We start from the raw sequence: 17,070 nt of genomic DNA, 5'->3' as shown, positions 1-17,070 counted from the left end.
GATGCGGTGACGACAGGTAGTTGGTCTAAGCAGGAAGAAGATAACTGAGATGCCAGAGAGGGCCGATGATGAGCACTGCTGCAGGGCTCTTGGGAGCCTTTGGCCAATGTAGAGCCAGAAAGCTTCCAAGGTGAGTATCAAAACAAAACTCAGGAAAGATCAGGAGCTTTGCTACCACTCCCATGAGGTGTCCAGGCTGTGAATTCCTAAGGGCAGCAGAACTCATTCAATCCTGCTGCTTGCAGGCAGTGGCGCCGCTTGCTTTTGTGCACCTCTGAAGCGACACCAAGTTCATCCAAACCAAAGCTGCCGGGTGTTAAAGTAGCAAAGGTTTCCCTCTCTTCAGCTTCAGGTTCTTCATAACAGAATGATTTTGCTCAACTCACCACTCCTGCATGTAGCTCTAACAAGAAGAATTTTCTAATTGTTTTGGGTGAAAGGACACCACACACTAATCCTGGAGGCGTAAATATGAGCCTTAGCTTTATGCACTTTCTGATCTTAAGAGAATGCCAGAAAATGGTCATTCTGTCTCAAGTAACACGGCTGTCATTAGCCAACAGATCCCTTTTCAGTCCTCAAGACTCGTTTAGTATTTCAGTTACGAATTGCGATCAAATAATTGCATCCTCAGTCATAAATAACGAGGTGAGAGAATGAAAAGTAAAACCAAAACCTGAAAGCGAAAATCCACATTCGCTATGGCCACATCCTTGTTAAATCAACAAAGAACACACCAAGGTTAAACATGTGCTACCATTAAGTTCTCCTAAAATCCTAAAGCACTTTAAAGTATTTTTTTCCCCCGAAGTGTTCAGGACACATTCTGGAAATACGCTGCCACGGCCCAGACCAGAGTCTGTTACGGCCAGAACCCCACTGGGAGCTCCAGGCTTCTGATAAAACCCAAGACAAAACTCCCCAAGGAATGAAGTCACAGCTCCTTTTTTGCATCACGAGTTTGGAAATAAAGCAGATGGCCCAGACAGCGATTATACAAAAGTAAGTGATAGAGATCAAGAACAGTTTGGGTTCTTGGATAGCAAGTCACAAGTTCATGCCGGTAGAAGCTTTTTCATTTCCCTTTGCGTGCTGTCAGCTTGTCTACAGCTGGGTGAATGCAGCAGGGATGTGCTGTGATGGTTGGGGTGGGAAAGAAAGAGCTGCTCAAAGAAAATCAAGCTTTATTGTGGAAAACAAAAATTAAAAAATCTGTGGCAGGTGCAGGTGTTTAGCACTTCTGAAAAAATAACCCCCAGCTTGTGAAACACCAGCTTTTGCTTTAGTTGCCACTCTAGCAAATGCCTTAAGAACATGCCAAGTGTCATGTCCTAGCAATGAGTGACACCTCCGGACCCTATTAGGCATAAACACTGAACAACCGCAATAGAAAGAAAACCTCACATTACTAAATGCACCGTTTGGGATCTCATCAGCCATTGCAGGATAAAGATTCCGATGAAAAGTCAACACCCCATAACTCATAAATTTGTACTGTTGGGAAAATGCAGCCTAATGACTCACTGAGCTGGTGCCATTGCCTGTGCACAGAGAAACCCGTTGCCAATTCCAGGATGTATTTTAGAAAAATGCTGCTGCTCTTAAAGAAACAGAGATAGCTGTGTTGGATCACAAAGGGATTTCATACTGCCGGCACTGCTTGTATCACAAATTCGTTATAGCACCGAAGGCTGGAATTAGCACAAGAAAATGACTCACCTTGATTTTTATTTCATGTTTTTTAAAAAAGAAATTAGTTCTGGTATTTTGTCTTTAGTCTCTTACCAATTTAGGATATTTCTAAAATAATCAAAGAATGAACATGGTGGGGGAAAACCCAACCCTCTGTAGCTCAAGGGATTTTTAAATAAGTCCTGCTCTTTCTGAACAGATGACCGTGGTTTTGCAGATCCTAGTTCTTACTGATATAAAAGGCTGTTTGAGCAACCAAAGGAAGAAAAAAGGAGCAGGGATTTTTTCTTGCACCTTTAAAAGCTCTTTTTGATCATCCTTTTGTGCTCATCTTTCATCTGTGAGCAAAAATGAGACCACCCATCCATTCGGTTTAATGACAGCAATAGCACTCACAGCGGGGCCAAACAGGGCGACAGAAAGGCATCCTGAACCTATACCAGTATTAACCCAGGGAGTGGGAGTCCGCGGCACCAGCATGGCCCTGAGAGGAAGAGTTTCAGCTGGTCTGGTTGAATTTAAAATAAAGAGCATATATCTAACTGTGACATTTATACTGAGTAAATAAGAGCTTCGGATGTCTTAAAGGCTTCAAGGGGGCTCTACTGATGCTCTGTGATGGCTGATGTTTTTTAGACATTACATACTGTTATGGGGTCCAGTCGTTTCTTTAACCAAAACAAGGGGGATTGCTGGGGAAACGCTCTTTAGATACCCACAGACAAGAAAACGCACGCTCAGCTCATCAGTCAAAGCCAGCCATAGTTTGCATAGGAAATTACAAATTACTGCCCAGACAGTGCATAGAAATGTTAAAGAGAATCCTCAGCTTTATGCAGTAAAAAACTATTCTGTTCAGCGAACAGATGTGAGTCATATCAGCAAAAGGAGCCGCTGTTATACGTCTCTATTGCTGGTGGGGAGTTAACAACAGACCTCAACGACAAACGCCTCCAAATGTGGGCAAACTCTCCTTCCAAGGGGATTTTAGTACCTGCAGAGCTGTTTCATCCTTTTAAAAGGCAGCTCTGACTCTGAAGTTTGGAAAAGGGGCCAAATTCTTCATCCTTTTAAGGCTTTATTCCTCCTTGCGCAAACCCTGCCTTCAGCTGGCTTGGTGCAAATTCCACTGGAGTGACTTTAAGTGGTGGGCAGAAGGCAGCTCGGCAGCATCTCTCCTCTGTCACCACCTTTAACCATCCCCTCCCTCCTGCCAGTGGGAAGGCAGGATGGGAGAGACCCAAAGGGCTGCAGAATTCCCTCTGCTCCTTTCTGCCTGACAAGGTTCCTGGCAGCCAGGAAACACATTGGAAGAAATGAGCCAAAAGCTGCCTTGATCTAGTTTATTCCCCTAATTTTCACTGTCCCAACCCCATGAGATCTCAGACCTTAGCACAGACACGTCACACCTGCTTTTGCTAGTCACTAAAGTCCAGTCTCTGTCACAGAACTTCACACACACACCATATGAACATATTTTTAGTACAAACATGTCTAAGATCCACCAGCAGATGAGGATCCCCAAAACACCCAGGGAAAAAGGAAGGAGTCAGGAAGCTGGTGGAAAAGCTGCTTTGCTTCACCATGCCTTTGGTAGCTGCTCTGGTGCATGTAAGGACAAATCCACGCATGTTTGAATTGCACTTACTTGTCTCTCCAAAAGCATTAAAGAAGAAAGAAAACGTCAAACCGTAAAAGTATAACCCAAAGCAAAGACACCAAGACGGGTTGATGAGAAGCTGACGATGAGGTTTTGCTGTATTAGTCGGCAGAGAACAATGGTATTTTCTACAAACCTGCATCGGTGTCAAAGCGCACCCGCGGTTCACAGCAAAGCCAGCGAGATTTGTTTGTTAGGAAGTGCGTGGAGTGAATGGAAGGTTCACCACCGTGTTCGCTCAACCACGGGTACATAGGAGCTTGAAGAGTGCCTCGTTTTTACAGTAGCTGTAGCTTTAAGCTCCAGCTCAGGAAGGTTAGAGAGCACAGGCATAACCAGCGCTCTCACGGGTATAAGTTTCCCAAGGATGTTTACGCAGAGTTTTCCAATTTGGTCTCACTTGGGCCCCGTTTCCAGAAGTTTCTTTTAAAGTCCCTCTCCAGCCTGCATTTAAAGAGCGCACTCATGGTGGGTCCCCTTCTCCTATTGAACCATAAGTGCAAACACTGGTGGAACATTGAAGCCATCAGCCCAGCACAGAATACACACGGAACAAAAATACAAGTGAGAACAAGACGAACCATCACAGGAGGGCAGACTGGAGAAGAGGGAAAATAGTTAAGGAAGGAACGGAGGAAAATAATTAAGGAAATGGGAGAAAAATGAAGGAGGGTGGGAATAAAATCACAGTCAATGTACGAAACACTACAGAGTTGCTCACGATCAAATCACAAGCACTATATGGCAATGTCGCACACCTTCCAGTCCTTCCAGCGTATGTTGGTCTGGAGGCTTTCCACAATGATGGGAATGATTTTTGGAAAAACAAGGGGGGAGTGAAGGCATCGGGAGAAGGGGAAAGAGGGAGGTTTATAAATATAGAGATATATATCATAAATCCATTTACTGAATATTGTAACAGAGAGCAACTCACGGTGAATTTACGCTGGAGACTGACGAGCTGCGAGATACAGTACCTCGAGTTTGCTTTACAAAACTGCACATGCAAAAACAAAACAAACAAAGAAAACAAAAAGTGAGAAAACAAAAAAAAAAAAGAAAGGAAGAGAAGAGAAACCATAAAAGACATTGGGAGGAGACTCATACAGGCTGTGTCCCATCGAATGCAGACTGCAGCGTGCATCTTGGTAGGAGACCAGGCAAGCTTCAGAGAGAGTGGAAGCCACAGACAGACCATCTTCTGGTTAACAGGGAAACGACCAAAGAATCAAAAATGGAACCAAAAGGGAAAAAATTAAAAGGTGAAGCCACGGGATGATATTAGGACTTTGTGCCTCCATGTGCTGTACTCACACAATGAAAGTCCTCCGCTGAAGTCACCGTTAGGACCTCAGGGTAGAGGTCTTTGCAGAAGCAGGTGGCGATTGCTTTTACAGCTGTGCTGCAAATAATGATTTCCAAGTGGGAGCAGGATGATGATTCCTGCTCTCGCTCTGTGACACGAGGAAGAAGCCTTAGCACGGAGAAGAGCATGGGCTGGAGGAAGGGCCCTGGGCCATGTCTGGAGAACCAAAATCCATCTGAGCCCAAGTAGCTGGCGCCAGGCTGCCTGTCCTCGGTCCCTGCCTGGGATTTGCTCTTCAGAGGCACCTACCTCTCTCCTCTGACAGGCATGGGGCCGTGCCTGAGCTCAGACTGTCCGAACATGGCTCCTCGTGCCTAAAACCACAGGTCCGCTGCAGCTTAGGCAGGGCGTTACGCGATGTTGAAAGGAGCTTGCTTCAGTTTACAAGTAATTTTGTAGATTCTCCTCCATCCAGGTTTGTATAAACACCGTTTTATGTGGGAGGGTTCTAAATACAGAAATCGCCGAATTACACAGAAAGAATTTACTCTTCCTTTGGCAGGGGATCTACTGAAAAACAGGATTCTAAATATCCTGATAGATGTTGACTTAAGGTGCTGATTTTTTCGTAGTTATAAACAATAATTCTTATAAATCCACATCATCCAAAGAACCCTTCCCAAGATAAAGTAAAATTCCTTCACCTCCTCAGTGTCTTTCCAGTTGCAGCAATTTTTCCTCCTGCTTCCACCAATACTAGCAAACCAGAAGGTCCAGTTAAAATCTAATATTCTTTGGATAGAAGTGGAGTTTTAAATACACATTTACTTAATGGAATATTTCGAACAGAAATGTTGGCCCAGGTAGAGTATATAACACAACAATCCAGAGGACAAGAAATGTGGAGCAAATAGAAGTGAAATTATGAAAAGCATCATTAAAGTTTTGCTTGGGGCAAATGATCTGCTCAGTCAGGTGAAGTATTTTGCCTAAACTTCTGTATTTCTACATTTCTACTGTGCCAAGAGAAATGGGAGCAGGAGTCACAGTGGGGCTGGCATGCCCTGCTTGCTTCACAAGAAAATTATTGTTTCTGGGCTGCTCAAGCTGGGGCGCTGTTTACTCTTTGGCTGGATGCCGAACCCCCCAGGATGTCAACTAAAACCTGCAGAGAACAAGCCCTCGACTGCATGAGTGCCTCAAGTGTAGTTAAGAAATTTCTTGGGCAAAGCAGGTGGAAAATTCATGATGGAGGAGAATGTACCAGGCTGCCCTCATTTACCTGAAACTCAGCAGCAATAGTGTGCAATACTTGTGGAGAATTTACTTTAACTGCTGGAAGCAGATCTCCATGTCCCTCAGCAGAAGGCTTGAAGGAACCTTTGCATTCATCCCGGCTTTGTTTGGCGCAGTGCAGGACAGAGGCCATGCTCCGATCCTGCCAAGTATCCTTGTAACCTGTCCAGCCAACGTCACGCAAGCCCTGCAGTGCTCCAGGTTCCCTCCTCTGCTCCCATTGCTGGAATCAGCTTCTTTGAAACCGCAAATTTGACTGAATTCGTGCTGGAACTGCAGGGTGTAGAACCACGAAGCTAAGACAGCTTCCTTTCCAAATCAAACTGACAGAAGTTCTTGAGCTTTCCTCGATGCTACTTACCATCCACGAGGGACAGAGCACAAGAGAGTGTCTTTTGGTGTAGCTGACTCACCGTTACACCAACAGCAAGGGCAAAAAGGTAAGCTAATGGGAAGAATCACAGTACCTCACACATCAAACACAATTCCGGGGAAAAAAGAAAGGGAAGAAATCACAAGCCAGCAAGAGAAGAACACCACCTCTTCTAGTCTACACATCACCCAGCACAGGACGTTTCATGGGCTGAGTGTTCAGGCACACTTCTTGCTGGGTCCTGTTGGGTGGCGAGAGCCCAACAGGGATTTGGAAACAGACCACAGTATTTCCAAGACAAAAGGAGAATATGGAACCCCTGAGATGGAAGATGTCCTGCAGAAACAGAGCAACTCCCCGCCCCTCATCCCCAGACCTGTACAAAAGGGACAGACAGCTCTGAGCAGTCACTGTGAAATGATGTATCTCCTCTGATAGCTCTTGGCACTTTTCTAACGAGCTTGCTCACATTAATAGGCAGCATCCACCTGTGAACTGCTCCGAACAACTATGTGAGGGAGCAGCAGAAACCAGTCAGAGCCTAGAGAGAGGAAGAGGTCTTTAGAGGATGGGAGCACATGTAACTTCGAAAAACAGCAGTGGGCAATTCTACAGACCGTGTTCAGGTCCGGTGCCCATGTTGCATAAATGACCTCTGCCACTGTCAATGAAGCTTCATCTACTGCAACTCGGAAGTTCTCCTCCCATCCAGAACTCGCACCCTGTGCCTATGCTTAAATAATCCCCTTGGGTCTGGCTGCAGCTGTAACCCGTTACCACACGGAAAAAAAACCCCGTAAGTAACAAAATGCAAGAAGTTTCTCTCAGCATAACTTCAGCATAACCACCTAGCAGCTTCCTACCAATTTAGCATTTGCTCCCTGTTGCAATTGCTATTTTAAGACGTTTCCCAAGAAGAGGCCAAGAGAGGCCTTTGGAAAACACACGGGCCCTGGGTGCCAGGGAGCCACAGCTCGTGTCCTCTCCGGCTGGTCTGCTGGCCCGTGCCGGGCTGGGTGTGCCTATCACAGCCCCTTTTGTACGTGCCATTGGTGCATCTCTGGCTGGAATAGAAAAGGTGGAGGAGGAACCCAAAAGCAGGGAGTTCAGGCTTCGGGTCAGGAAAATACAGAAAATCAAACTGTGTTTGCATTGGAGTCTTCGTGTGACCCGGGCAATAAGCCCGACGACTCTCCCTTCGGTTGGCACCTTCACAGCAGCATCACGCAGTGCTCTGCACACCCGCTGTCTGCGGAATCGCCCCCTTTCCCCTCCTCCTCCGTTCTGGCCGCCAAGGAAGCTGCACCAATGGTTTGTTCTAACAACCTGTCGGCCTGCCCCGTCTCTCAGTGCAAGACACTGAGTGGTTTAAACGTTGTACGAAACAGGGGGTCTAGAGACGATGCTGGGCATACTGAATAAACCCAGAAACTCACCTCCAGAAACAACAAAGCAAGGAAAACGCTAAACAGAAAACAAACAAAAAATCACAAAAATAAGAATGAAACAATGGGTTCAAATTAAAATGCAGTAACACATGTTAAACATATTCTGTTTTAAACCAAACATTGCAACAACAACAAAACCAACGGCCCATCCTAACTTTTAGTCCTGAAAAAACACCAAAAAAAAAGACCCATTCAGGATAGAATTCACCAGGTGAAAACACAAACTGCAGTCAGACAACTCTGCTGCAGTTAAGTCCCTTTGGTGGGGCAGAAGACAAAACATAGACATCACGGCCCATCCTAACTTTTAGTCCTGAAAAAACACCAAAAAAAAAGACCCATTCAGGATAGAATTCACCAGGTGAAAACACAAACTGCAGTCAGACAAGTCTGCTGCAGTTAAGTCCCTTTGGTGGGGCAGAAGACAAACCGTAGAAATCCCGGGAGATCGATGCAGAGGGAGCTACAAACCAAGCGCAGGTAGAATATTGTAATAAAGCACTTTGAGGCAGTTGCCAGACAGATGGTACCTTGGTGCCGCTGTAATAATAAGTAGATTATTAAAACAGATCCTCATGATACCGTAGCGCCTCACCATCTATCAACCACAAAACAATCCCCGGCTCACGCAGCAGCCTACTGCGTGTGTGCAGGTGGAGGTGCCTCTCCGGACCCTCCAGGCAGGCTGACACGCTAAATGAGCAATCAGATTCTCACGCCTAGGAAATGACATTTTGTCACTGACGCAATAAATTGAGCGCTTCTGGGGCTCAGTTGTGAAGAGGCTTGAGTGGCAGAGGAGAGCAGAAGAACGGGTGCAGGTGAGCTGCAGGCACAGGAGCACTGAACCGTGAGAGCGCGCAGTGTTTGCACCGGAGAATCCCAGAGGTGGAGGAGCAGATCCAACTAACGTAAGGAATGGCCGGGAAGGAGGCTTAGGGGAGGACACCCACTCTCAGTCCTTGATGTAGGGCTGGTAAGGGAGAGGAGCAGAACAGCAAGCACAGCACCTCGCCGGTGAAACGGCAGAACACACTGGTATGTGTGTTCCAGACTGGCACCAGACTCAGCCCCAGGATGGCTTTGTCACCTCTGTGGGAGGTGGACAAGCATGCTGGGAACACGAACCTCGCGACTAAGGAAATGCAAGTCATGGTGCCCTCTGCTAACAGCTGAGAAACCTGCTTTGGTTGACACAGGTAGGGAGGATATTGGTGTTTTCAGAACACTGATCCATGCTGCAGATGCCTGTTGTTATAGAAATACATTTGCATATGTTATGAAAGCAAAATCAAATTATAAAACTAAAATATTCCTTACGAGAAAATAAAAATAGAGTCTGAGAGGGTCGACCCACCCGTGCAACAGGCCTTTGGTAGCTCAGTCCCCGTTTTTTCCGGCCCCTGCTCACCACACACTTAGGGGGACTCAGGTTCTACAGGTGTTTGCTATTTGCAGTGATATTTCCGTAAGCCAAAAATCCCCTCTCCAAGCATGCCCAGCGCTTTTCTATTCTTGGCGCATCCAGCTCTGACTCGCATCAGAGGCTTGATCTGACAGGCCTGGCCATAAACGTGGCATCTGCTTCATCTTCAGGACCACCATGTAGCTTAAGAGCATGAGAAATGGAGTAACGGGTACATCTGGCTGTCGGCCATGGGTCGCTGCCATCACCCCAGAGCTCCGAGGGAGAGGTGCTGCAAACCCGAGAGCTGCCGAGCCCCTTTGGAGTCCCTGTGGGTGTATTTCCATATTAATTTGCTTTGGCATCAGTCATTAAACATCTTTGGGATCACGAGCCAGCAAGCCATCCACACACTATTCCTGCCTCACAAACCACCTAATGTCTCCCTTGTCTTCTCCTTTCTGTCATTATCTGTCTGGTCATCAACCTGTTGACCTTAACGCTTTCTTTTTCCAAAGTGAAGCCCTGCAGATCTTGAGAGCGGCCTCGTAAGCTCCTGGCTGGCACAGCAGTGGGGCTAACGGGATGTCCCGGGCGGTTGTTAGATGATGGCTCCCACGCAACGTGCCCAACAGCACCGTGGGTAGTAGGCGGGGAAGCATCACCTGCACTTTCAGGCGTGCTCCTTTCAAAGCCGAATTACCTGCCTGCACAAAGGGGAACCGGGTAGATACAGTTTGAGGCAAAATTAGCAGAAATCCACTATTTTGGGCTCCCTTTCAGCTGTGGTCACAAAACTGGCCCTGATACTGAAAACCAGGTGGAAGCCTGGTGGAAAGTAATGGAAAAAGGTTATTTTAAGCATCTAACAATGTGGTGTGAAACCTTAGCTCCATTAAAGTGGGTTGTTTTTTTTTTTTCTGATTTCTAAGAAATCTTCTCATGGACTATGCTTTTGATGAAAAAAAGAAGAAAATAAGCGCCATTATCTTACATTTTAAAATAACAGTACCAGGAAATTCATCAAAGAACAAGAGAAAATATCCCCAATTTTAAATCTTTTCAAAACTGGACAGGAAATCATTGTAAGAAAAGAATTATATTTAAAACCAACAAACAGGCGCAGCATAAATTGGAGCTGATTAAGTCAGTAATGGCAAAATAAAATGGTAAGAAGAATAATATAGTCAAATTAATAATATTCTTTTCCTTGATATATAATGAACTGGCTCCATTTGGCCTATTGTCTTTGATGAAGGGGATTAAACTCCCGGTAACAGGCGTCTCGAGGGATTTATACTGGAGGAACAAGCAGGGATCCTGCTGCATTTCAGATACTCTGCAATAAAATGGAACAGGAAATTTCTTTTTCTATGCCTGAGCTTCTCCAGCCTTGGGAGGCCTCCCCTGCAAATGGGGTCTGGAAAACATCAGCAGCTCTCAGTAAAACGCACGACCAAGTTGTTTTGGTGCTGGTAGGTCTGAAGTTAAAATTCCAGAGGAGTTAAATGAACCTCTAAGAAGAACGTACTTCTCAGTAAATCCACGCGAGGTAGGCACGTCTCAAACCCAGGCCCATAATCCCATGCAGACAGAACTCTGCACTGACCCCAGCAACATCTGGGCAAGTATTTCCACCTACGGCTCATTTTTCCACTTCAGTTTAGATCAGTAAATATGGAAAGGTGGGCCCCAAGGCACCGTTTTCTAAGGATCCTGGTGTCGCCGAGGCTGTGCTTGTGTCCACAGCCCTGCAGAACATCCTGCACCTGAAAACGCAGATTGATGTTTCCATCTACAAACTGGTGACTGTCCCCACACATTGTTTTATTCAACCCAGCACTCTTTCAAACAGCAAAGAGCTTTCAAGCCCACTTTTCAGTCTGACATTAGAACGATGCCCTTACACTTGCAGTGTCGAAGCAGAGATCATTAAAGAATAGTGAAGTCGTCATGTGCACACACCCCTCTGGAAATTCAAAATCCAAAGTGCAATGATAACACTTCACCTGGTGAAATCTATCCTAGGACAGCTAAAAAATCTGTCTAAAACACAGTTACTTATTGCAAGGCAAAAAATGAGGCATTACGAAGAAACACAAACTAAAAGAAATACTTAATTAAATCCACAGTTAAGCGATCAGTGCTGAAGTATTCAGTCAACCGAAAGCCCTGTCAGTAACAGAGACGCTATAAAAAGGCTCTCAGAGTACTATGGGATGTTCCACTTGAACAGACATACACCAACTCCGAAAACCAGAAACCAAGCCACGAAGATCCCAAATAACAAAGCGATGCTTACGCGGCTATGGAAATGTTAGCTGCAGACATGGGGCTCACTTCGGCCACTTCCTTGGCCTTCTGCAGGGCGAGCTTTTGATTGGTGGCTTCCTCCATCTCCTCCTCGTCCTGGTGCAGAAAATCAAGAGAAATCAGAGCGTGCATCATGTAAGGACAATGACCAGAGCTCCCCGAGGCACGGGTTGTATGGCACTGTCACCACTGCGCTGTGAGAACATGAAGACTCGTTAAGATAAGGCAGAATTTCACAATTTCTTGCAAAGACCCCTGGGTAGGGCCTTGCTGCCAACAACAGCTGGTCAAGATGAGAAATGCCAAGTCTGAGATATGCATTTTTACCGAGATTACACCGTCCTCACCAAGCTTTCTTGCCTTTCTTGGGTTCTCCTCTTATTGCTAAGAATTCAGGTCAGACTCTGGCAGGGCAGGGACAGGCTTGGCCACCCCACCATTTCTGGGGTGACGTGAGTCCCATTTACCTCAGCCCCGCATGCGTGGGAACACTGCAAAGGCTACATCCTACTGAAATGCACCAGACAGCCTCCAAAACCCTTCATCGCTTCTTGCCACTGTGACCTTTCTAGCACAGTAAATCCAATAAACAGCGCTGGGTTTGACTGGTCCTGCTCACACCAGTTTAACCCCTAATATTTCCACTTATTTCAGCGCAGTTACCATGGACATACAGGGTGAACACAGAAAGGAGCAGCATAGGAGAGTGTAGTCTAGACTCAAGCATAGATGAGGAAGGTGGTTACGTTGATGCTCCCTGTACACCCCCCAGATACTGCAGATTTTAACCTCTGTTGGTATTGCATGTTCCCATGGGGTTTAACTGTGGTTTGTTTCCTCCTACCAGGGGTAATGACAGGAGAAATACTGCTGGAATTCAGACTAGAGGATCTTAAGCCACAAGACGAGGGCAAAAAGCAGAGGAATAGCCTGGTTCGTCTGTAATGGTCAGCTGGGTTAAAATTCCTTTGAACGTTCTCGCCAGTCGGTTTAGGTTATAAAATCACGGCAGGATAAACACGGGCCCTGTGATGGCAATGCCAGCTCCACACCTATTCGGGGAGTAACCACACGTCAAGATGAGAGCAGTCTCAGGCCCTTCTGTCAGACCTCATGAAATACCCCAGGTTTACCTCTGCTCTTCAACAGTAACGCTGTGCAACACTTCAGCTTAAAATAATCAGATCAGGCAGTTCATCTAGCTTTGAAATTGGAAGTCATATAGATTTATCCATCCTGAATACCCTATGCATAAACAGTCATCACTGACTTTGGAATTATTTGCTTAAACTGAATTAATTTTGAAACTGTTTTCCTTTTCTCCTTTAGAAAAAGAAATGATGAAAAAATTAATTTAAAAAAATGGCTACCATTAAAGTTTCAAATATTTGTTTTCCTTTCCAAATATTAACAAACCTGTAACAAATTCTTACTGTAGTGAATGAAGAACCCGAGCCAGGCCATAAAATAAAACCCCGCTGAATGATTATGCAAAGTCAGTATTTCTCAACTGCCAATTTCCAGTAGATGTATCAATGGTTTGGAAGCTCATTGTAAATCAAGAGTAACTTCAGAATATGAAACTTTTGAGGGATAAGCCCCACAAATAAGAAAGCTTTTGAGGTTTTTTTTCATTCCACAGGTATCTTCACGTTGTCCCTTCTCTTTAGGACTCCCTAGTAGTGTTAAAAACACAGCCCTTCAAAGGCTCTTGAGTTTTCTCTTTGTGCACCTAAAGCACCAGGTGCAGTTTTTACCATCTCTTGAAAATTTGCAGCTTTGACTCCATTCTCCCTGGTGCATCAGTAATTCTGCCGGGTTCAATATCTCAGAGTAAGTGCAGAAAATATCCATTGTCACTACAATCGCAGCCGTCCCTTCCTCAGAACCAGCAGGCTCTTTAACAAACGACTGCTTAACAGCATTTGTGTAGCTCCTTCCACCCCGAGAGTGCAGATCACTACAAGAATTAATGACTTTTGCCTGATACAACACACTGCCACATCTCGCTGGGGCCCAGAATCATCTTGTTCTGCTTGAAGCACACAGGGGTGTGACGGTGCGTGGCAGAAGCCAGCCCTGAGCTGCCATGGCACCATCCATCCATCCCAACTCCCACCATCGCTATACTGGGGTAAGTGCATAGAAGGCCTTGTCTACGAGGACATCTCTCTTTGATGTTACCCATAATGATGGTGTAGTTAACCCTGACGGCTCTTCATGAAGTTCACCCAGTTACAGCCTTCTCCACTGGGAAGGAGGAGGAGGGGTCTTTGTGCTGTTAGACTCTTGGATGTGCTGCTCAGTTCAGTCCGTTCTTTACGGAGATTTCTCAGCTTTTTAATACATTTCTACGTAAAATTCACACATCTCTCCCGTCCCACACTGTACGCTGGTACACCGCTTTCTGAGGGGTTGCTGGCAGCTCGCAGAGATCAGAGAACACACCCTGTACTTTGGGATGTTTACGAAAATCAAGGGGCACTTGAGGCAGCTTTAAGTGCCAGTTTAACGGGTATGAAGAACAAACTGCTGTTTTGTCACCGGAGATGACGGGGGACACTCAGCAGAGACAAGATTTTAAAAGGGGGCAAATCAGGACAGCACTTTGATTCCACTCTGAATTAGCAAACAGGAAGAAAATCTCTCAATATAAGGAAAAAACTAGAGGGTAAGCAACACAAAGAGATCCAGGACACTTGTGAGAGATCACTAGACATTAATTTGGTGGAGTTTACGTCAGTGGTAAGGGAGAGCCAGCACAGGGAGAGGAGAAGAGGCAGGAACTGGAGAACAGACTTTGTTTATTCAAAGCAGAAAAAGGTGATTCTTTTAATTCCCAAAATGAGTCATTCCAAAATACTGGTGGGTTTTATAACAGAGATTGGATGATCAAGCTTAAATATAGCTACAATTCTGCGAACTCCTGTTACAGGTCAAGAGGCCCAGCCAAGGCCGTTGAGAAATGCTCAGATGCTGTGATGAAAGAAACCCGAAGCAGCCTCCAGAGGTGGAAATGCTGGTTGAAATGGTCCAGCCTGGGTGGCTGGTGGAAGCTTTCTGCCTGTCTAAACCAGACGCAGTTACCAACTGCTCGTGGCTTTCCCACATTGTACACAGCGCTGATCTCGATTGGTTCTATGGCATAAACGTCAGGGAAGTCTCCTGAGAGCAACTGACTCCTGAGGAACTTAATTATATCTCAGGGCCATTTTTGGGTTTCCATGATCATATTTACTTAGCAGTAAATCCCTCATTCTCCAGGTATGCTATATAATTGAATTACTTCTATCTTTTCCTTTTTTTTTTTTTTTTTGAAAGACCTAGTGATTTTTTTGGATCATAAATAAAATTAAAGTAAAAAAAAAAGTTTCTTAAGAAGCTTTATGATTTGGCAACCCTGCTGAATCCATCAATATTTAATTATACTTTATAAACATCAACAAAGGATTCTAACCATCCCAGGCAGCTGCTGAAATATTCACAAGAAAGCCCTAAAAGGATTAAGAAAGAAGTAGGATGAGCTTCATTATCCAGGAATTGTGCTGGGCCTGATCTTCTCTCTCGGCACATACAAGGCATGCCCATAAATCTCCCCAACAGGCTCGATCATGCCTTTGGGCTGGGGATTTCTGTGGGCTTTAAAAGAGCAGGAACAGCTGAGCTGCTCTAAGGGAAAAACTTTCCAGAAAACAACACTGAGAGCCATTTCACTCAGCCCTGAGCTGCATTACAAGAGAGGAGAGATGCAGAACATGGTCTCAAAGCCATAGGAACATTTATTACACACCTGAGAGCCAGCAGCCTTCTTGTACGGTCTGTGCTGAGTATCAGCTCTCACGAAGCAACGCTCTGGTCAAAGCTGGAAGCTGAAACCAGCCACGCAGCTCCACAGCAGAAAAAGAGAACTGGTAATGACAAGCTCTGCCGCAACAGAGGTGTGATCTTTAACTGGGAATGGTTTGGTCTTCAGCAGCTGGAGTCTGGTAGCAGACTCTCAGAAATCTCTGTATCCCTGAACTGTGGAGCTGCACCGTGTATCTCCTGAAAGGGAAAACATCCTGCCCGCTGCTGCATAAGCACATGGTTAGAGACCCTCTTACCCTGCAAGGCGTATGTAAGCTCAAGCTTGTGAAACACAGCTGCCAAGGTGGACACGGTGCTTCTCTTGCCACCAGCAGGTCACTGTGACTTGCAGCAGTGGGATGTGCAGTTTGTATCCACAACGGGAGAACGAGCAAACGAAACCTAATGCTGCCTCAGATCTGCCACTGAGCCTGCTACCACGAGAAATCACAAGAACATAATAATACAAAGAGAAGCTGCAGCACTTGCAATCCTTCCCGCACAACTCTGAGGCTGTAAGTTTGTCTCCACAGGGAGCGCTCCACTATAAATCTGTGCGTACAGTAAAGTCACATCAGTGTCATTTCCACCGCCTGCCAGAACCTGGCTTTCAGCCTGCGCTTGGGCTGATGCCTCAGGTTTCTCTTGCACCTGGCGAGAGGCAGAAAGGAGCTAACATCTTCACAATAGTCTCTGCCAGTTATTTTCCAGGGATTTGATTGAAGAACATCAATTCTTTGATGCATCCCGAAACTCAGCAAGGTACGAAACATTGGTGTGAGGCAGCAAAAGCACCAGTACAACACCTGCCTTTCCCCGGGTCTAAGCCTCAGGTCAGCGAAAACCCATTAATTGCTTTGTCTCTACTCTCGAAAACTGCTACGAAAGCCTGTGCACCTCCCAGCAGCGGCAAGGTGAGTGATGCCCACTGCCCGCTCCATGACAAACCGAAACTAAAGAATGAGAAATAGTTCACTGAAACAAGCCTGTGATGAATCAAAGCTGAAGACTAAACCTCAGGTCCCACTCTGCAACGCAAACTGGTAAACAGAGATCCCACAGGAGAAGGCTCCAGCAGTGTCTGGAAGGGTCGGTAACATCTGCTTTAGATCCAGCAGCTGTGGGCTGCGTTTGAAGAAACAGAAATCCCGTACATACCTTGGTCAGCTCTTGGGCATTTGCCAGGTTGTCAACAGCAATAGCCAAGAAGACGTTCAGGAGCGTATCTTTGGGGGAGCAGCTAAGGAAAAAAAATCTTCACACGGCAGATACGGTGACCTGCTCCCCCCTTCTGCTGCCACCACCCTGCTTTCCCCACTTACAGCCAGTGGTATATTATGGATTGAGCTCTTGACCCACTTCTGCAGCACAGCAGGTGCTGGACTCCCACTTCCTCAGCACGTATCCCTGGTGAGGGTACACCCACGGGCTTTATAACGCTATAGGTTCAACCAGTATGGGACCACACAGTGGTCCTAGAGACACAGCAGCCAGCTTTCATTCCAGAAAATCCACACCAACACTCCTGCCCATACACACACAGAGGATTCACCTTCATTTTCCCCTCGTTTTAAAGGACAACTGAAACAACAGGAGCTCCTGGAAACTGGTCATTTTAAAGCCAACATTGGCATAATATATACATACAGCTGTGTAAAGGCTGGGTACCGTGGAAAAGGTAAGCTTAGGGCTTAACTGCTGCATTACATACTGGTGGGAGGAAACTATCAC

At 45.9% G+C, this 17,070-nt stretch overlaps 1 protein-coding gene across 1 annotated transcript in view; it reads right to left on the bottom strand.

The window, feature by feature from the left end:
- Positions 1-16,565, bottom strand: part of LOC104490331 (voltage-dependent N-type calcium channel subunit alpha-1B-like) — a gene marked incomplete at both ends in the record, with an annotated part of 24,306 nt that extends 7,741 nt beyond the window's left edge. Inside the window, 2 exons of the mRNA XM_010132600.1 lie at positions 11,483-11,589; positions 16,498-16,565. Of these exons, the coding sequence (XP_010130902.1) occupies positions 11,483-11,589; positions 16,498-16,565 (175 nt within the window). The remainder of the gene's footprint in view (positions 1-11,482; positions 11,590-16,497) is intronic.
- Between the last annotated feature and the right edge of the window lie 505 nt (positions 16,566-17,070).

Source organism: Buceros rhinoceros, unplaced genomic scaffold, assembly GCF_000710305.1.
Source record: "Buceros rhinoceros silvestris isolate BGI_N320 unplaced genomic scaffold, ASM71030v1 scaffold28053, whole genome shotgun sequence".
In the NCBI taxonomy this organism is placed as follows: domain Eukaryota; kingdom Metazoa; phylum Chordata; class Aves; order Bucerotiformes; family Bucerotidae; genus Buceros; species Buceros rhinoceros.
This window is presented reverse-complemented; position numbering and strand designations above follow the sequence as displayed.